Source organism: Haliaeetus albicilla, chromosome 26 (genome assembly GCF_947461875.1).
Source record: "Haliaeetus albicilla chromosome 26, bHalAlb1.1, whole genome shotgun sequence".
Taxonomy (NCBI): Eukaryota; Metazoa; Chordata; class Aves; order Accipitriformes; family Accipitridae; genus Haliaeetus; species Haliaeetus albicilla.
In genome coordinates, this window is record NC_091508.1 from 22,100,002 (window position 1) to 22,121,114 (window position 21,113).

The 21,113-nt window shown below is 39.9% G+C and overlaps 2 protein-coding genes across 4 annotated transcripts in view; one reads left to right on the plus strand and one right to left on the minus strand.

Annotated features, from left to right (window-relative positions):
• The window catches only part of RPL35 (ribosomal protein L35), a 152,643-nt gene that overhangs the window by 53,118 nt on the left and 78,412 nt on the right, over window positions 1-21,113 (minus strand). The window lies entirely within an intron of this gene.
• GOLGA1 (golgin A1) lies at window positions 76-20,911 on the plus strand. 3 transcript variants are annotated; one of them, XR_011322296.1, is made up of 24 exons: window positions 76-178; window positions 679-988; window positions 2,562-2,652; window positions 4,064-4,138; window positions 4,631-4,728; window positions 5,808-5,840; window positions 6,587-6,715; window positions 7,026-7,195; window positions 7,596-7,707; window positions 7,831-7,926; window positions 8,144-8,269; window positions 9,423-9,518; window positions 9,966-10,061; window positions 10,327-10,479; window positions 10,711-10,806; window positions 11,525-11,614; window positions 12,863-12,965; window positions 13,849-14,006; window positions 14,472-14,633; window positions 15,154-15,213; window positions 16,036-16,206; window positions 17,178-17,264; window positions 18,085-18,238; window positions 20,672-20,911. XR_011322296.1 is itself a non-coding variant. In XM_069771401.1 (23 exons), the coding sequence occupies exons 2-23, from the start codon at window positions 854-856 to the stop codon at window positions 18,163-18,165; spliced, it is 2,418 nt and encodes an 805-aa protein (XP_069627502.1). In that variant the 5' UTR covers window positions 76-178; window positions 679-853; the 3' UTR covers window positions 18,166-20,648. The 3 variants fall into 3 exon arrangements, 2 of the variants coding, with proteins under 2 accessions (XP_069627502.1, XP_069627503.1); XM_069771401.1 differs by lacking the exon at window positions 20,672-20,911 and having other exon boundaries at window positions 18,085-20,648; XM_069771402.1 differs by lacking the exons at window positions 4,064-4,138; window positions 20,672-20,911 and having other exon boundaries at window positions 18,085-20,648.

Consider the following 21,113-nt stretch of genomic DNA (forward strand, 5'->3'; position numbering starts at 1 on the left):
CGGCGGGCGGGACGAGCGGGGCCGGCGGGTGGGCCCGCCCCACTGCGCCTGCGCCGCGGATCGCGCTGCTTCCGGCCGCGCGGCGCTTCCGGGTCAGCGTCGCCAGAGGAAGGGGCGGCCGAGGCGGCGGTGGCGGCGGCGGCCCTGGGGTCCCGGCGGCGAGGCCAGGCCATGGGCGGTGAGGGCGGGAGGGGGGCCGGCGGGCCAGGGCCAGGCCGCGGAGCTGGGCTGGGGAACCGGGGAGTGGCGGGGCCGGGCCGCAGCGCTCGGTTGGGGGCCGCGGGTGAGCGGCGGCGGGTCCTCGGCTCCCTCAGAGCAGGGCAGCAGCCGCCGGGGACCGGCCTGCCCTGAGCTTCCCTGGCCCTTGGGTGGGGGCCGGGCTGCGGAGACCCGCCGGGCTGCGGAGACCCGCCTGCTCCCGCAGCGGAGGCCGGCCCCGGCCGCTGCTTGTCCCGCGGGTGGGGGTGGGGGTGGGGGGGTGGGCAGCGTGCCGCAGAACACGGTCGCGGTTGGGATTTGTTTGGGTTTTGGTTTTTTTTTTTTAAAGGGTTCTGCTCTGGGTGATTCTCTTCTTAGGGTATTATAACAGGTGTGCCATTAAAAGGCATTTAGTTATTTTTAAACGCTTAATATGGGTAGAAATTTTTAGTGTGGAAACCATATCTCTTTAATTTGCAGGTACTGTTAGGCTATGAAGGCTTTAATGGAACTAGAAATGCAATAAAACAGTGGATGAGGCATGAAATTAAATCTCGGCATCTGGAGGCTTTAAACAGAGTGTCAGTATATTAAACATATTGGAGCTACTGGGCTTTCAAAGTACCTGGATATTTCCATGCTATAGAGCAGTAAAATGTTTGCAAAACTGAAGAAGAAAATAGCGGAAGAGGCAGCTATTGCTCCCAGACCAGGAGGAGCTGCCAGGATACCCAGGTCTGTTAGCAAGGAGTCAATTACATCTGTGGGAGCAGACTCCGGAGATGACTTTGTAAGTTACACCTTGCTTTGAATTTTGATTTCTCTTACAGCATTTCTCTTATGGTTTTACAGACAACCATTTTAAGTCTAGTGTATGAGCTGAATATGTATTGTGGTGTCTTTGTAGGTGTGCATCTTAATGCATAAATGAATCACTAGCTCGAATAAACTTAAATACTGAAGAGAAAATATTTGTGTGTGAACTGTGGTAGTTACCAGGAGGCTTATATTCCCATGTAAACATGAGTAACAAAGTTATCTCAATACAGAACATTCTTAAACACACATAAAATATTGAATAAAGCTGTAGTAACATGTGAGGTACCTATCTGTAAAATTAATTACTGAAGCAGTAGGAAAGCAAGCCAGGCACTGGTTAGCTATCATTGTACCATGGATCTGTGTTTACCTCTTGGCTTCCTGGTGCTTTTCCTACCCAAGCATATCGTTAATGTCACTGCCAAGAACGCGTATGCAGTTTTGTTGCACTCAAAACCATTGTAGTTCCTCCGACGTCTGGTTTAAATTCTCTTTCATTATAAAGTGTTTTTTAAGCAAGTGGTATCATTCCAGGAGCATATGGGGTAAATGAAACCCTGTAATGCTCTGGCACTTCTGCCCCTTGATGGCAATCTTATTTTTGAAAACCCGGATTAAGACACAGTGTTGCACCACTGTTGGAACCAACAGTATATGCTGTATTGCAGCAAGTTGCTTTATCGTTCTGTTTTGCTGTCTGCAAAATGGAGAGGTTATTTACACAGTTGAGTTTCAACTCCTTTTTTTTCTGAAGTTCAGCTGAAATTACAGTTCTGTTAAGCAGAAAGTTGGAGTTCCTAATGTTTAAATACATTTTACAATGGAAATATATTAGTCTTGTGTTTTTCTGAATTTTTTTTGCACTTAAATTCTCACGTAGAAATTTCATTCACCATCTTGCAAGTTTAGAGAACAGAAAACAATGACAGTAGCTGAAGTCTTGAATGGTTGTCAGAAAACCTCCAAGAATTAGTTGTTTTAGCAATATTCATTTAACTGCTTTTACTGTTGATTTTTATGGAGCAAAAAAAACCCCATAAAGAATCATAAGTCAGCTATACGGTAGATTTTGCATGGAGAGGCCATTGCATGGAAAGACTACTGTATTAGTGCTTATGCAAGCTTATCCCACCTGAAGAGCGTTACTGTTTCTGTTCTACTTAGTTTCTCAGAAGACTTTTGCTTTGACCCATCCTGAAACCTGTACTGTAGAGCCTGATTTCCCCCCCCCGCCCTTAGTGATTCCATTATGCCATCTCCTCAGTGATCAGTTTGAACAACTAGTTTTCAGTATAGCTTCTTTTAAAAGCATTGTATTTCATGGAACAGGCTAGCATTGCAGAGCTGACTATTTAAGCCCTTACTGTTTTTCTTCTTCAGCACTTTTTACACATTCTGCTGTGCTAGTACAACTTTCCCCTTTATGTGAAAAACTGAAGCATTATTTCTAGGTGGGATACTGTGTGTTATCGTGGAGTTAGCATATGGCAGGATTGCTTTTTTCTAAATTTTGTAAGTTACGTGAGTGTTGTTTTTCTACCAAGGCTTCTGATGGAAGCAGCTCGAGAGAGGATCTTTCATCCCAGTTGTTCAGAAGAAATGAACAAATAAGAAAACTGGAGGTCAAGCTGTCTGGTATGTGTCTTGATACATATAAAACCCTATTAGTTTAGGAAATACTTTCCTTTGAACTTAAGTGGTTTAATTTATTAAAAATACATGGGGTTAGGTTTTTTTGAAAATTTATTTGTAACAACCCTGTTGATTGTCATCTAGGTAGCATCTAGTATCACTGATTTTTTATAAAGAAGACTGACTCTTTTCTGCTGATTGCACGACACATTTATGTGATTCTTTTGAACAGCTGGGATACCTTTCTGTCCCCATGCTTCAAATAGTGCCTTTCCTAGCTTTTATTTTATTTACTCTTTGTATGTAATGGTTTGTTTCTCTTAGGATCTAAGCTTTCTGATGTTGACAGTAACATGGTGCCATCCTTAAAGAAGTGAACTTTGAAATGAATAAAAAGCAAAGGGTTCAACATAAAACAGTGTTGAGGCTTTTTTTCTTTCCAAGATAATACCTACTGTAAAGCTGTGGTAAGGGCTTTGCTCTGACACTGCTTTCCATGCTTATTGTATGGAGTGGATCAGAGACTAGACTAAACTGTGTTATGCTGCTGCTTCCCAAAGGCCTTGGAAAATAAGGAAAGGTTATAGCCAGCTCAGGATTATTGTAATTTATTCTGGAGATTTATCAGACTCCTGTTCAGTTGAAGAAAATATAGGATTCAAAAATTATTTCAGATTGCACTTTGAAAGGGCAAAGTGTTCACCTCTTTGAATAAGGTTAAACTCAAAAGTGCTGGTTGGGGCTTAGTATAAGAGAAGGAGGCTCTGAGTATCAAGAGGCTTGTGCAAGCAGCCCAATCAGTAAGTAAATCCTCCTTTCCATTGTGTGTAAAATTCTCCGAGGTGTGTGTGTATTTTCTTCTGTTTTTTTTTTTTTAATATCTCCTTCCTTGTCAGTTCTGCTTGGTAGGCATGGTAGTAGTAAGAGTGGGAGATTGTTACCCCAGTGGGAGCACCAGTCAGTGCTTAGCCTCAGAGATACTGTGTGACTTGAACAATGAGCAGCATGGAACAAGGATGCAAGCGTCTGTGAACTGCCCCATCCTTGCATCCTCCAATGAGAGAGACCTTTCCTAAACAGAGTTAAATAGATCGCTGTTCTTGAATGAAGTAAAAAGTGGGGATAGTTCTTCATTCTCTGGTGCTGCCCTTTCTTGTGTAACAAGCACACCTAGGACAAGTCCTCCTGTTTGTACCAACCATTTACCCTATGGACAGTACAGAACTATTTACTTGTGTTCATTGTTATGGTCACCCAAGATCTCCTCAGCAGGAATGATTTTCTGATTAAGAAAATCATTGTCATTTTCCACTCATCCTTTTTTCTTTTTTTTTTCTTTTTTTTTTTTCCCCTAAAAATTTCCTTCCCCAATGTCTGTTCATTCCTGGTCTGTGCGTCTCCTTCCTCACACAAGATTATGCTGATCAGATCCGAAACTTGCAGAAGATAAAAGAGAAGCTTGAAAATGCATTAGAAAAGCATCAGGATTGTACGTACTTTTCTTTTTCCCTTTTTTTTAAGTTGAAAATTGTTATGGTTGGAAGGAAACGGGTTTGATGTACATATGTTTTAATCATTTCCTTTCAAACTGTGCACCTCTAGGTTGCAAAGAATTAGAACACAAGTTCTTGCCTTGTTTACAGTGTAAAAAGCAGCAGTAGTGTGTTGGCTGTTGAACAAAGTTGTTGTTATACTCCTTTTGCCAAATTTGGGGCTGACATGCAGGAGGGACCTTTCTGAAACCTACAGCTTTGTTATAATCCAGTGAGGAACGCTGTTTCTATCTTCTGTTATTTCTGGCATTTGTCCAATGTGCGAGCAGTGTGAGGTAATAAGTGGCACAGCGTTAGTCCTAAAGAGTCAAGATGGGGCTAATTACTTGCAGAAGAAGCTCTTTAAAGTTATAAATAACATAAAGAAAATTGAGAAGCAATTTTAAAAAAATGAGTTTTTAATATAGCTGGTGATTCTCTGTTGATAGCCTCCATGAGGAAGTTTCAGGAACAGAATGAAGCTCACCAGGCAAGTCGAGCCAAGATGGCTGAAGGAATGGCTTTGGCCTTAGAAAAAAAGGACCAGGTAACAGAGCTTGAACAACTCAACTTTGGACTGTCTGTGGAGATCTGAGTGCATGACCTTGATGCTTTAAGCAGGTGTCGCCATTAATTAAAATAGTTATTCAGCATTGTGTATGCTTAGCGTGCCAGTGTTGAGGAAAGAAAGGAGTGTTAAGTTCAAATGCCAGAAATGGTGTAGGACTTGTCATTGTTCTGACTGTTCTGCTTTTAAAAAGAGCCCAAAACAATTTCTAATTAAATTAAATTAAATGAAATTAAGCTTGTACTTGGGTTTGGTAAGATTCAATTGCAGTAGACCTGTTGCTTTTATTTTATTTTGCTTGCATAAAGCTGTCCTGGTTTCAGCTGGGATGTAGTTAGCTGTCTTCCTAGTAGCTGGTACAGTGCTAGGTTTTGAGTTCAGTATGTGAAGAATGTTGATAACACTGATGTTTTCAGTTGTTGCTCAGTAGCGTTTAGACTACAGTCAAGGATTTTTCAGCTTCTCATGCCCAGCCAGGGCACCTGACCCAAACTGGCCAACAGTGTATTCCATACCATGTGACGTCCCATCCAGTTTAGGAACTGGGAAGTGGGGGGGCAGGGATTCGCCGCTTGGGGACTGGCTGGGTGTCGGTCGGCGGGTGGTGAGCAATTGCCCTGCGCATCATTTGTACATTCCAATCCTTTTATTACTACTGTTGTCATTTTATTAGTGTTATCATTATCATTATTAGTCTCTTCTTTTCTGTTCTATTAAATCGTTCTTATCTCAACCCAGGAGTTTTACTTCTTTTCCTGATTTTCTCCCCCATCCCACTGGATGGGGGGGGAGTGAGTGAGCGGCTGCGTGGTGCTTAGTTGCTGGCTGGGGTTAAACCACGACAAAAGCTTATGTATTCAGGTGGCATAAATGATTCCTCAGCCTTTATGTATTAAAACACTAGCTGGTACTTTTCCTTTGCTGATTATTTTTTTAATCATTACCACAACTTAGTATCTCTGTTAACAATACAAATTTTTTTTTTTTTACCATAAATGCTGTCCTTGAAAGTCTACAAATTGATTTATTTTTTTTTTTCTCCTTTCTTACTTGGTCAGGAGTGGATAGAAAAACTGGGTCAAGTTGAAAAGGTAATTAACCTTTGGCTTGTTTTGTTTTGTTTTTTTAATGTTTCTGTGTAGTACATTTGCAAACACCAGCCTGCACACTTCCTACAACTCAATTCTGTTCAGCCCTTTTTATTATTTGATCTTGGTTCAATGGGAGAGGCCAAACATTTGCTTTTGTTGCCAGCCCCAGAGCTTCAGGAGATATTTCTGGAATTGTTTTTCAGTGGGGAAGTAAAGAATGATGGCTTGCGATGAGAAAGATGTACTTCTGTAAGGTGGAACAATAGTTTCCTTTATTACAGAGGAGGCAGCTGGGATACAGAAGGAGGTAGTGACTTCGTCTGAGCTCTTGCAGTAGGTCATCTGTTTCATAAAATAAACTATTTGGTAGGGATTTTTTTAATACAGGCTTTCAGTCTTGTAGTTGTTCCAGCTCTTTAGCTTAGTCTATTTTAAAGTATCTCTGATTATGAAGACATTAAACATGCTACTGTTTGCTGCCCATTTTTAAGAGTTCAGTTAGGTGATAATTGGCTGCATTGTAATGAATACGGATTTTTTTTGAGATTTTTGAAGTTCGGTAATTTGCTCCACATTGCCTACTGCGACATGAATGTGAAAGAGTTTCTAGTGCTATATATGGCACCATGAGAGAGCCTTATGGCTGCAAGACAAGATTCCTTTCCCAGAATTTAACTAAACTCCCATTGACTTGAAATGACCATACAGATATTCTTGGTTTCCTTTTGTTGTTGTTGGTTTATCAGGAAAAAAAAATGCTTGAGACACAGTTACAAGAAATGAAGGAGCAGAGTTTGAACTTTTTTCAAAAAAGAGATGAAATTGATGAACTGGAGGGCTTTCAACAGCAGGAAATTGCCAAAGTTAAACACATGGTAAGCTTTTTTTAAACTTTTTTTTTTTTCTTTCCTAAAATTTGTGTTAGAGTACCAAGTTAGTGGTAGCTCTGCATTAATTTTTTTAGCCTTTATGCTCGTATACAGTCTTGGTCGGTGTCAAAATCTCAGCAGTAGGTACATGCATTCAATATTACATAGTTTATTTCAACAGTGACTTTTCTGGGAGTTATTTATTATCTCATTTAATTCAGCTCATAACTTAATAAAAAGGACAAGTTTCAATGAGAAGGCTTTATCAGTGTTACTGGGTCATCTTTATTGTCTAAGATAACATTCTAATATTCAGCTTTTGAAAAAGGAAGAATCTCTGAGCAAAACAGAGCAGGAGCTAGAGGCGTGCACTCGAGAACTAGCCCACGCTAAAGAGGTGCTTCAGGATGCAAGCAACGAGTCATCAGGCCTAAGGAAAGATCTTCAAGAATTGCAGCAGCAGTTCTTGGAGCTAGAGGCACAGAGGTATGGATGTGGTCTTCCATGAGGAGCAGTGTATGCATTTCCCCTATACTTTTACTTCATGCCCAGCTCTGCTTTTTTGGAAGAGTTTATATATGTAGTGAGTTGACTGAATAATTGCTTCTGCTATGCTGATGTGGATGTAAATGCCAGGTTCATGTTTCTTTTCAAGCCAACTAAAGTAGTACTTGTTTAGGGTTTTGTAAGCATGTTATGATTTCTTTTTTTCATAGTTGGAATGCTTAACTGTCACTTTTTTTGGAAAATGTGTAATCAAGCAGTGGCTGGTTTTAGGACAAGAAAATATTGTTGCTTAGTTCATTTTCATAAGTAGCAGAATTATCTGCTAAAGATTATTTTTCTGGAACGGTATGTCACTTTTTTTTATTCTCTTTCTGTGAAGAGATGAACTAATGACAGCTGAGACAAATGCAGAAAATAAGATCACTGCTCTGGAGTTAAGAGAACAGGAGCTACAAACTGTCATTCAGCAGCTTTCTGTAGACTTGCAAAATGTAAGTTTGAGTTAAGTGAGATTTGATTTAAAGAGCTCCTTGTCTGCAGAAGTTAGATTAGATATCAGTTATGTGTTTTTGGAAATCTAAGTTTCAAAGCAAGTAATTTCTCAAAATTTTTAGGCTCGAATTTCTGGTTCTGGTTGTGAGAAGAGACTGGAAGTGTTACAAGTGGAGCATGAATCTCTGAAGGTGGAATATGAACAACACAAGCAAAAGGTTAAGTGTTTTCAGATGCATCTGCTGTTGGCTGGTGTCAAGGTGTACATTTGGGTAATGCACTGTGAGCTTGATATTTGGTGTCTAGAAAGTGTTTTGGGATCATATCGTCTTTCCAAATAAGATTTTTCTCCTTCTAATAGCATAAAGTCAAACCACAATGGATTAGCTGAAAGGTTCACTACAAAAAACATGCTGTGATTTCTTGTTCTCACAGATGACTTTTGAATTTGCTGAGAGAAATAAACTTACCAAACAGTTGCAGGAAAAAGTGTCTTCCTTGGAAAAAAAGCTAGAAAGAAATCTTTCAGGAGATGAACATGTGCAGGAGCTACTCAGAGAGGTAATTATACATTTATAGACTGCTTAAAAGTGCAATCTTAGTGAGATTTTTTTCTTTTTTAGGACATAACGTTACTTCTCATACATGGAAAGAATATATGATGATGTAATGCAGGCACATTTGTCCCTTCAGTGTATATTGGCACACTGTCTATGCTGGACAGAATTGTGTGGGTATCTACATTGAGCCTGTTCATGTAGATATTGCACAGCTGTCTTTATTGGTCTTCCTGCATTGTCTGTTTAGGCAATGCATCTGACTGCTTAGAAGCAAAAGAGCAGCTTTTTAACATTTTCACAGGAGGTAGAACAACTTGGGAGTTTTATTGGTTAATCCTTACAGTGAACACTTCTCCTTGTTCTTCATCTTCTATTACCATGCCTTGTAAAGCACTGGGACAGGAAGGGGAACTGTTTTTGCACATAGGTGTTTGAACAGAATGTTGTATACTGAAAGCTTGAGCCTCAGAAGTGTTAAGAAACAGCTGAAAACAGAAAGACCTTAGCTTTGGTTAATGTCCTTTCTTTCATTACTTCATCTCTTTCTCAAGCACTGATGCTCCTGTTCAGAATCAGCTTGGAGCTGTGCTTCCCCAGCTGGGTCTTGGGGAGACAAGGGAAGGTATGCTCTTCCTTGGTCAGGCTTACCTACAAGGTATATCAACTCAGTGTTGCTGTGATAAAAGAGTTTGGCTTAGTAAACTCGAGCCAGTTTAAAGTCCATGGGGGGGTAGTAAAACATTTCAAAAGTAACTACCATAACTAGCAAATGTTTTACCTTGTTTGTTTGTGTATTTGCTGTGATGCAGGGGAAGTTAAGCTTTCAAAAAAAATTTTTTAAATCCCTTAAACTTGGCCTGGGTTAGAAAATTACAACTTAGCTGCTGATTAGAGCTTATATCTGGATCATGACAGGATGTCAGTGAATTTCCCATTCTTAATGATGTCATCCCCAGGGCAACGTGATCTACAGAGGCCCTATGCAGTAGCATCAAACTTGCTGGCTCCCAAGAGCAAAGCTGCATTGCACATCAAAATAACTGTTCCATTTTAGTTTGACCCTATTAATGAAATAAAAAGAAAAATCTTAACTGAGAAACCCCACTTATCTCTTTGTCCATCCTTCCTCCTGTTCATCTCAATGTAATCTTCAGAAAGCTACTCTTGAGCAAAAACTGGATGAAACCAGGCAGCAGGTACTAACAGACAGAACGCATCACACTGAGACTGTGAACCGGTTGGAAACACAGGTAAGTATTTTTTTTATTTCACTACAAATTCCCACTGTTTCCAGCATCTTTATGTCCTATACCTCCTCCCCTCACTGCACTTGTGCTCTCAGCCAAAGGCGAGAGACTGTATGTCACATTTAGTCTTGAAAGGAAAGTCTAATTGATCAACGTCTCTGGTCATCTCCTCACCTGCAGTGGCAGAGAAGGGCCTAGAGGTTATGAAGTTAGAGATTTCATGCATATCTTCCCTGTCATAAGAAACAACTAGCTGAAGTGCAGGCATTGCTGGGCAGTAGTGGTATGGTGATGAGTTTTTAAAAGCAGCAAGTGGGCAGTCCTCTGAACTATGTGGTTTCATGGTTCTAATGTTTACTTTCCCCTACTGGGTCATCCCACATTCTGTATATTTTTTCTAATAACATAGATGACATTGGATCAGGAATTTAATGTATGGTTATATTTTAGAATAAAGAACTGGAACAAAAACTACAGATTGCAACAGAAGCATTGAAAAAGAGTGAAGAAGCAGCTGCTGAGCAGGATCTGAAGATCCAGAAGTTGGTGAGTACCTTGCATGATGTTTCACTGACCAGTAGCAGATCAGTCTTCAGCATCTCCAGAGACACTCACTTCTCTGTGTTTTGTTACTCAAGTGTTTTCTTGCTGTTTATCCCCTAAACTAATGTCAGTATATGAGTACATGATGCTGCTCCCAAAGGAATAGTGTTGCTTCAGTTTGAGTATGTGTCTCATTGAATGGTGTCCGATTCTTGTCAGAGCTTTAAAATACCATTTTATTAATGTAGTGTTCTTTATTTCTCTTAAGCAAACTGATCTAGAGGACGAAAGAAGTAAACTACAGCAACAGATTTTAAGTGAGAAACAGCAGTATGATCGGAAAATTTCTGGGCTGGAGTCTCAAATTGCTGCTCTTGAAACAGCTTGGGAATTTGATAAAACAGCTACTCAGCACAAGATCGTAAGTACAGAAACTGTTAAGTGGGCCATGTGGGTCTTCACAAAATGGTTTTAACACAGCTTGTAGATCTTGCATATTGTCCAAATGTTCTTATTCAGCACTCCTAGCATTATAATAGAAGATCTCATACTTTGAAAAGCTAAATATGAACAAAGCATTTGATGACTTTAATTGTTTAAACAAAGCATTAGAATAATTGTACTTGGTATTTAAGCAATCTTTATTTTACAGAGCCAGTTGGAAAAGGAAAAGGAAAATCTTAATGGAAGCAGAGCAGAGTATGAGAGCTCTTTAAAAAAACAAGAGTCTGAATTGAACAGGTTAAAGGTAAGGCCTTAATTGGTTAGTGACATTGGTTAAATACAAAGCTGTTTGAGAAACAGTTAATGGCAAAGTGTATTACGTTCTCCGTACTTGGGAGTCACACTACATTCAGGTTGCAGGTACTTAACAGCTGTAAATCATCTTTGGTACTCAGTAGAAATGTATTTGAGGAGCATTACAAATAGCTGATCCTTTTCTGAAATAGAATGCTTGGGTCTGCCTAAATGAGGCAGAAATAATACATTCCCCTATTGTCAGGCCTGAAGAGCTTTTAAATCCTGTTAGCAGGAATGAATACAGAATAGCTCAACATCAAATTCCACTCATAGCATTCAAAACACAAGTTAAAAACTTAAGTTGGTCAGGTATTTACAGCTTATACTCAGTCTTTTGACTGTAATTTTAGTGTTGAAAGTTTTTTTTTCTGTAGCTACTCTTAGATGCACAATTGGAATAGAGATCAGTTGTAGGAAGGAGCTACTTCATTGTAATAGAGACTTCAAGCTAAAAGATCTTTTAAGCATTGGATATGTTTGGCTCCTTGCATCAGTTCTGTGTTGCTCTTGCACATGCAGATAGCAGCAGTGCAGTAAAACAACAGTAACTCATTTGGAAGCGTAAATCACGCTGTTCTAGTTGCTAATGAATTTGGGTTTAAAGATGAGAGACTGACTTGATTTTAGTTGTCTTGAGTAACCTCTGAATTACTTTTGGTTTGCAGAATGAATTGAGCAGCAGAGAGACTGTCAGTGTTGAAATTGCCAAAGCATTGGAAGAAGCACGAAAACAGAGAGAGGAATTACAACAGCAGGTTGGTTAATACTGATGGTTTAAAATATTTGGGTGCTCCCGACCTTGCACAGACCAGACTAGATTTGGACTTAATTTTCATAAGTCAGGAACATGAGTCAGAATCATATCCTCAGCATGCAAGACAGCAGTGGTTGCCTCAGTGAACTTGAAACTTAAGGGTGTCTATGTAAATGCCTGCACAAGAATGTAATCAACTTAGGTGAGTTATTCCATTGGAAGAATGTAAAATGCTGCTGACTGCAAAGTTAAGGATATTGATAAGTTTGTAGACTCAAGAGTTATGGCAAGTTGTGGCAGTTGAATATGGACAACTGAGGGGAAGACCAGGTGGTAGCAAGTGAATACATTTGCTCAGAATTAAGGTGACTGGTATTTCGGAGCCCTTTAAATGTGTAAGATGATGTGTAGTCCCAGTAGGTCAGCCATCCTGAGCCATTGACTAGTTGGCAGTTTGTTTTAAGGAAACCTATTCGTTCAGTTGTTTTGATATAAACACTGAAAGGAACATCTTTGTCCCTCAGCAGTTCTAAAATTGTAAATTTCCTCATAGGGAGGAGGTTGTATCCGGTATCCAAATGTAAATTCTAGGTAGTCTTGTTTTCCTCTTCTTTTATTAAAAATGGTCACGGTGGATAATGTGAACTTATGTTTCTTTAAGCTGGGAACTGCCAACTGAGCAGGTTTGACCAAATTTCGTCCCATCTTTTGGTTTCTTTATTCTTCTGGGACTGCTGTAGATCCATGCTTGCCTGGTCCACCTGTATGTGAAAGGGGTATAAGGCAATCTCTGGTTTTGCTGAGTGGCTGTTTTACAGCTGCCACCTGCTGGTTATGAGGCAATCTGTAATTATGGCACAGAGTTTATCAGAAGTGAAGTGTCTTTTAGCTCTTACAGCACATTGACTTCAGTGCTCTTTAATGAGGTCAGCATTGTAGAGGTGATGTCTTCTGTGAGTCTCTGGACAGATTACAGACATCCACATTGTATTATCTGTAACACTAATGCTGCACAAACCACTTTTTCAAGGTGTTGTATTGTCTAGCACAGAACTCAGGCAGCCCCTGCCAGTTGTAGATACCAGCCACTGCCTTTGTCACTGATACAGGAGTTCTTCTCCAGTCCTTCCCACAAAAAAAAAAAAAAAAAAAAAGAACAAATTCTGAACTTCTGAGGTATGTTGAAATCTTTCAATGCCCTCTTCTAGTTTTATATCTAATGATTTTTGTTTGTTTGCCTGCTTTGAAGGTTTCACATCTGGCTTCCTTAATAAAGGAAAAAGACCAGCTGATTGATGAAAAATGTGATATGCTTCTAAAACAGAAGGAAGAACTGAACCAACTCAGTCAAGGTTAGACCAAGCGAGTCTACTGTATCCCAGACAGCTTTATCTAAGTACAGTCTCTGGTTTTGGGCTTGCCTGATAGATTGTAATAATCCTAGATTTCTCTTCCATGTTTAATCTGTTAGAATTTTCAAAATCTTGTATCCTTCAGCAACAATCGGACAATCTATCTACTGTGTCCTTAAAAACAAAACCACTTTTTAAAGTCAAAGTCTTATGTTTCTACACCATAAAATAACAAATCTTGCTGTACTTTTTGTAAATTATTGTGGTGCGCAAAACATGAAATAAATTATACAGATCAAAACCTGCTACTTTGTTGCACCACTTTAAAAACTGCACTCGCTTGAAAGATTATGTACATTTTAAAAAGCAGCTGCAAACTCGTATTCCACAGTCCTACTAAAAAATGTAGTCATCTTCTTTCAGTTCCTAACCCCACCATGTTTCTCTTGTGTGTTGCCATTATTTACAAAGGGAACAACACTGTAGCCTCCTGTTGCATGCACCATTCCATTGGCTGGCCATGTGTTGGTAGCCATTTGTGCCGGCTAGCCATTTGTGCTCGCAGCTCAGCCCCAAGTGTTCCTGCGCAGCCACAGCACAAGTCACACAGACTTTTGATGGTGTCTTTTAGAGCAGGTCTAACTGATAGTTATGTTGTTAAGTATTAAAATCACTCTGACTTTCAGACAGTTAGGCTGCTCCTTCGCAAAAACATGCATGTGCGCTCGGGTGGCTTAAATTCCATCGTCTTTTCTGTCTTTATGACAGAGCAAGGCAAAAAGTTCAGAATTTACTATCACTAAGTAGCTTCATTTAAGAAAAATAATTAGAAACTCCCATTTGGTTCAGTAGACTGATACTAAGCAGGTCTTGCCTTTCTCAGATCATGAAGCTGTCTTGCTGCAAATGCATCAGTTGCAGTCTGACATAGAAGCAAGTAATAGCCGAGCAGTGGAGAAAGAAGAAATGGCAAGAAAGGAAATCGATGAACTGAAGTTGCAGATGCAGGAGTGCCTGTTGGCCAGAGAACACGAGAAAAATGTGAGTGCGGTTGCAAATCTGATCTGTTCAGACTTCTCCGGAAAATAAGTAGGTGTGCAAGAGACCCCCTGTTCTGTCATGCCTGGTGATACGTGCTTGGAGCTGTTTACTCTGACAACTGGCTCGTGACCTCGTGACCAGCAGTGTAGACCACCATTATTTTTTGTTTACTGTCTTCCTAAAGAAAGCTGTTTCCAGTCAGATCTGTGACTGGTTTATGAAAGACAACCCCTTATTTTATTTGACTCATAAAATGCCTTGGGAGAACCATTATGAAACCAATGAGACAAAGACCCAAAAGTAATAAGCAGGCCAGGGAGAGATGTAGCCACTAATGCTTTCTGTTTAAAAAAGCAGCCACCCCCCTGAAACAACAACCAAAAAGAAGTCTAGCTTTCTTCCTGGGGAGTGTTCATGGTTTGCAAATGTCATGTTATCTCTCCAATTCACTCTTCATTTTTATAGGTTTCAGAACTAGAGAAATCAACGAGAGCCCTGAACAACAAGCGTTTCCATTCTCCAGAAAACCATGTGGTGGAACAGAATGGAGAGGTAGTGGCTGCAGATGTCATTCAACTTCAGAAGGATAACAGAGAGCTGGAACAGCAAATTGCTGAGAAAAACAAGGTGAACTGAAACAGCAGAAATGGCTGTTAGTCTTACCCCTTTTAATTAGGAAGCTGAATAATTGGTGCTGCCCATGCTGCAGCCTTAGGACAACAGGCTTACCGAAATGGCAGATCCAGTTTGAATCCAGTATTCTGTGAGTAAATTTTTTTCCTCTGGATTGTTCAAGGATCTAGGAACAGTGGTTAAAAACTGCGGCCAGAATCATAGGAATCCTTATCTCTTTTGGAGGAAAGATGCACCAAATGATACCATTTACAGCTTTCCTGCAGAGCCCTTTTGTGTGAATTCAGGTCACTTCTACTGTGCTGTCACACAAAAGGCCAAGTATACTGTCACAGGCCTGCTAATGTGTGCAGCTAGAAAGGCAAGACATGTGGGTTGCTTCCTCAGAGCTGTCAATGTTGTTTAATGTTGTTTCATTCATTACACTTGTTTGTCATGGGTTTTTCCAGATACCTGTCAGTCAAAATGTGTCTTGACAATACTGTATTAACACTATCCTTTGCTGTGCTTACAGATGATAAAGCAGCTACAGCAAAGAATGACAGAACTCAAGAAAACCCTCCAGAAAGAGTTGGTAAGGGTTATGTTTTTTCAGTCTCTTCAGCTGGCACTTACTGACAGTTACTTGCACTACTAATTGCAAAAGCTTAACTGCTAGCTAGAGCGTAATTTTTTTACTAGGGATGTCTGAAGTTCCCTTGTGTTTGCAGGCAGATCAGTGAACCCTTAAATTAAGGAAGTGCATTGTTCTGGATCATTTATTGAATGGATGGTGTGACAGGTAGCCATCACCACTCAGCCCTTGCAACAGAGAATTTTAGCTACAGAAGACCTGTGTTTGGTAATCTTGGGCATTTAATGCATTTCTGAGTACTGAGCTGCCATTCAGCTAAGTTTTACCATAGGACTCATGTCTGCCCCAGGGAAAGCTCCCCTTTAATCCCTTTTACAATAGTTTTCCTCCTAAGAAAAAATTCTTCTATTTAAAAAAAATCAAAGGAGGTTTTAAATTCGTTATTTTTGTTCTGAGCTTGAAAATTGTTTTGGAGAAAGCCCACATTTGAAAGGTGCAGAGCAGGTTAGTGATAAAAGAAAATTATCAGGTGATAGTTTCTACCATGGAACCAATTCCATGCTGGTTTGGGTAATGTACATGTAACGCTAACAGCAACTAGCTTCTGTCTTAGAGTCTAGGGAGAGGTGAAGACACTTCTCTGCTCTGATCCCATGAAGGATGAGAAGCTTGTCCTATTGATGTCCAGGTTGTACCCACCTTGTGGATACAAGCCCTCTGTGTTAGATATCTCAGACCCGGATCCTCTCCCAGTGTCAAGCTGACAGAGTCTACAATGTACTTCCTCTTTTTCCTTTTTTTTTTTTTTTTTTTTTTTTTTAGAAAATAAGGCCTGACAGTGAGGTACCTGAAGTACGTGAAAAAGCAAATTCTGAAGTGCCTAATGCTTCTGTGACTGTCACAAACAACTCTGATTTAAATGACTCAAGGGAGATAAACTTTGAATACCTTAAACATGTTGTACTAAAATTCATGTCCTGCCGGGAATCTGAGGTAAAGATGTACACTTACCTTCTCTTTCTAAGTCTGTCTTTCTCTAGAAACTGCCACCTGTTACCTGCTAAGGACACTTCTATGCCAATTCTATACTTCTTACACTTAAAAAGTTGTTGACTGATCCAGCACAATGAAGCAAAGTAGCTAACAGTGATATGTTTGAAAGTACAGATTATTATTATGAACTAAATGAAAGGGAAATGTGAATTTTTAAGAGGTAGTTATGTCTGGAAGTTAAAGATCTGAAGCTATAAGACATCCCTCTGCGCTACTCTAAAAAGCGTATGGAGTATGTAATTAAGAGTGGTTGTACATTTAAGACAGCAAAAAAACCCCAAGAAAAGACATAAACCACTTGCTGTTGATCTGTAAGAGGTAATTCCTTCTGCATTTGAAGATCCTTCATGCTCTCCACATTGTGTCAAAAAAGTTAAAGGTAAAAAAGTTATGCCAACAATATACTTCACTTAATTGCAAGTCAGTGGCTAAGATCAAGAAATAATTCTGCAACTCCATGGTACCCAGAGTGCTTGACTCCTTTAATAACTCCACATTGTGTGCCCCATTTAGAATGTTAGTACTACAGAGTTAATATAAAGTGTATATTTAAAAAGCCATGATTCTTTCCACTCTATGTGCTGGTTTGATCAACTTTTCAAAGCTTAAAAAAACTAGGATGCCACAAGAGCCAAGCTTCTTCTCTAACTAGGCTCCCCATTTGTCGTCTTTCCCGCAAATATGCAAACCAGCGTTAAAGAACAGAAAGCCAGGAAACACAAACAGAAGAAATAAGATAGAGGCCATCGTAGTCTATTGGAACTGGGGATAATGGCAGGCTGCTGGTCTGCTCTTTGCGGTTGTGACTAAAAAGTCTGTGACGAAACCCACAGAAAAACTGTGCTGCACTGCAGTCCAGAATGTAGAGCCCGAGAGCATCATAAGCAACAAAATACTGTGGTTTCTTTCAGGCATTCCATCTAATTAAAGCTGTATCTGTATTACTGAATTTTTCACAAGAGGAAGAAAACATGCTTAAAGAGACTTTGGAGTACAAGGTAAGGGTTCTGTTCCACTTGTAGTCTTTAACGGGACTTCCAGCAGATGGAATGAAAACTCTTAGATGCTGGGAGATCATGAAAAGTATCTTCTCCAAATGTTAGCTACAATAATAAACGTAATTTATTATTAAAATATTAGCTAATCACGTACATACATGTCGGAATTTGTCCATTTCAGTGAGGGAAGTAGCAACTTTCCAGTGCTTCAGTGAATGAGTAACAGCATAGTTTTGCCCAGTGGACTCTGTCTGTGGAGGGAAGCTAGAAGCTCCTTGCCTGGAGTACAGTCAAATATTTAAAAGCAGGAAGCCTTTCCATTGCATAAAATGAGATCTCCTGCATGTCCCTGGCTATGTGGTTATTAGTGAGTGTTCATAAATGAGTGCTGCCTCGGTTCCTTCTGTGTCCTGCATTCATCTCTGCAGTCAGTAAGCTGGACACGTTCAGTCTACTTATGATTGCAGCTGAGGGAGATTTTCTCGCCATCTTGTTAACGGAACGGTTTAATACTAGATTGACTAAAGGTACTGTGTTTAAATGACTGTAGATTTGTGATTTGTCATTATTTTAAAGGACTATATTAAGTGTAATCTTCAGTCATCTTCACTTGTGGAAAGTGGATGCTGTTTCTTCCAGATTGGATTGTGTGAAACTATCTTTACTTCTTCAGTCTGAAGTTTGCAGCATTCCATTTTATAAATAGTTATTTCCATCAAATGATGGGGAGTTGCCTCTGTACCATATTCTTTCTTTTTCAAATCTTCAGCTTCTTAGAAGTGTGAACCTAGCATATGTGTATTGTGCTTTTCTGTCCTAGATGTCATGGTTTGGGTCAAAGCCATCTCCGAAAGGCAGTATCCGGCCCTCTATCTCAAGCCCAAGGACACTGTGGCCTTAAGGGAACCTGAAATTGGACAGTCAGCATCTAGCCACTTTTTTCTGTGAAAAGAACGTTGAACACACTAATTCAGGTGTGTCTTAATCACTGTCATTGCAGTATTTTGTACAAGAACTTTTGACACTGTTTACAAAACTAATACTGTGCAAGGAGAAATTTTCACTACAAACTGAAACACCTCTTCTGGGTTGGATTCGGGGACCATTGTCTCGATGGTCTCTTAATGGAAGTCAGCTCCTTGTGCTCATCGGTCTTGTTTTCTTGGCACCAAAGGGTAACGTTAACCTCGCTAATACCGGTGCTGGCAGTTCAAGCTTCTAACGCGTGCATCTATTATGATGGTGATTCCAGCTTCTGTTACAGAGTGCTAGAGTTGAGTAACTCTAGGCACAGTAAAGCTTCCTTGTCTTGCTGTGGAAAGCAAGCAATGAAAAAAAAAAAATGTTGGCAGTACTGTATTGAGTTTTTGACGGTTTGAAAAGCCTTTCAAAGAACAGGAGCAGGAGCTTTAACCAAAAAAGAAATCTGCCTTGCCTATAACAATACTGACATAACTAATAGTTTGCATTTTTTCATATCACTGTGTAATTTAAGGTGCATATATCCTGGCCTGCAGTCCTGAAGGCTGCATGTTGATGATGATTATTTAATTTGAGAGCACAACTTTAGAGTTGTCTGATTTTACTTTTCTTAAAGAAAAATAATAATTAAAATGGTCTTAATTATAGTACCTAATACTCAGTCGCCTTTAAAACTAATCTATTAGCCTGTACCATAGGTTGTTAGCATTGGGAAGAAGGGATAGTAAACCATTTTAAATTTTTAAAGCTGAATTCCAGGTATTGTAAATGCACACTGAGAATACCTTCTATTTTTTAAAAAAAAAAAAAATCTAGTGACAAAGGGTGAAGAATATTGGTACTAAACGCATTGATTTTTTTTTTTTTCTTCCAAGTCTGCTAGCAACAAATCTTTATAACCAGTATCCGCCCCTTTGGTTGTGGTTTTCTGTACTTCAAATACTGATGCTTAAAAACTGTTATGAACAGTGGGCTGTTAACTGTGTTCTAACTACATGGTACGAGAAATGCTGTTCATGAGGTTTTTGTTTTTGAGGGCAAAATTCAACTCTTAACGAATAAATCTGGTTCCAGCAGCTTGCTTTCCTTCTCCCCTTAAGAAAAGGGGACCAAGGTGGCACTTGCCTCACAGAGTAGTAATACAATTTTGCCTCTAGTTATAACACCACTGCGAAACCTAGATGAAAATGAGAAGCAGCAGTAAGTCTGACTTCTTAAAAACTGGACATATTTTCAAAAAACTACATATCTGTGGAATTGGATGAGCAGGCTGCAATTCTGGTAATTCTCTTACAAGGAGGTTTGTGTTACTAACAGTGATTTTATTAAATATATTTGAGAAAATTCCAGCTATCCTGTAGTGGAAGTAGGGTCACTGTTCAGGTTTTAACTTTGCTAACAGGGGTCTGAATGACCTTAGTGGTGGCAGTCGATGATGTAGTGTTAAGAGTTACAGCATGTGAGCTGCTCCCTGCTTCCATGCACACTTGTGCTGTGGTAAAGATGTATCCTTCCACGTGAGGTCAGTTACCAGAGTGGTAAATGTGCTGCAATTCTTTACCCTGCCTGGTCTCCCCAGTTTTTGTTGATCAGTCATATCCCAGACACAGGTATTCACAGTAGCTATTACCTTGGCACAAGTGACACTCCTCAGTTTAGAGCTAGGTTGTATTTATTTGAAGTTAAGAAAACCAAAAGGATTTTTTAGTACGCTAAAGCCTGTCCAAACACAGTCTTCAGTAACCTGATCCATGGCACTTAACAGTAGCATACAGAAGTTTATGGGAAGAGTACAACTCTGCTCTAGTATGAAAATAGACAATCAAAAAGTGGGTTTATATCAGTTGCTCCTCTACTGAAACAAAGTGGGGGCAGGATAACCCTGTTGGTTCTGGGAAGCTTTTATTCTCTAAGGTCTTTTTCTGTAGAATGTCCCTTTGCCCTGGCCTATTTCTGTGGGACCCGAGACCAGGGGACAGGATTCCCTCTACTCACGCTGATGCCTGCTGAATGACTAATCGGTTTATGTTGATCCTGGCTTGAAAGGTTACTGCTGAACAGTAAGAAAAGCAGTACAGGCAGCCTGGAATAAAGAGTGACAAAATAAAATGTGAGATTATATATTCACTAACACAATTTCAGTTTAAGATCCCAAAGCTCATACAGGATCAGCTTAACCATAAACTAGTTCTCAAGTGTTGAATTTTCTTTAGATATCGGAGCAAGAATGGTGTGTATACATAGATATTAAAAAGCTAATGCACTTTCCCTTGTATAAAAACAGTGGTATACATAATCCTTTCTACGGCCATTGGATTTCTTTCCTTCTATGCTGTAAATATGGATTGTATTATGAAACACTATGAAATTTGTGGTGCAATACATTTTGGATCAAAACCCTAATCTTGATTTCTTTCTCTTTATAGTTCTGGTTATCTCTCTCCACTGGGATGCTATAGCTATTTAAAATTGAGAGAATTTTAAAGCATGAAACAAACCCCACCTTCTGCCCAGGGTAAGAATGGGTGTGTCAGCCATGTAATTAAGGCCTCCATTTCTCATAGGGAGTTACGCCAGGAATGAGGCGGAGTGCTTCTGCCTCCTAAAATCATCTCTCACCAGGGACAGCTGCTGCTGCACTTTTAGCAGCTGATAAAAAAAACAAACGAATGGCGCGGGGCCTCCTTGAGCAGCTGCTTCATTTGGAGTATGCTCATTTGTGCCAAAAGGAAGGCTCCTTCCTGGCAGATAACCCTGCCAGACTCAGGGCGCACACCACCAACCAAGACCCAGAGGGATGCCGTACCTCACTGCTCTTGCCAAGGGTGCTGTAACTGACGGTGGAGAGAGCAATGGTTTTGAGTAGTT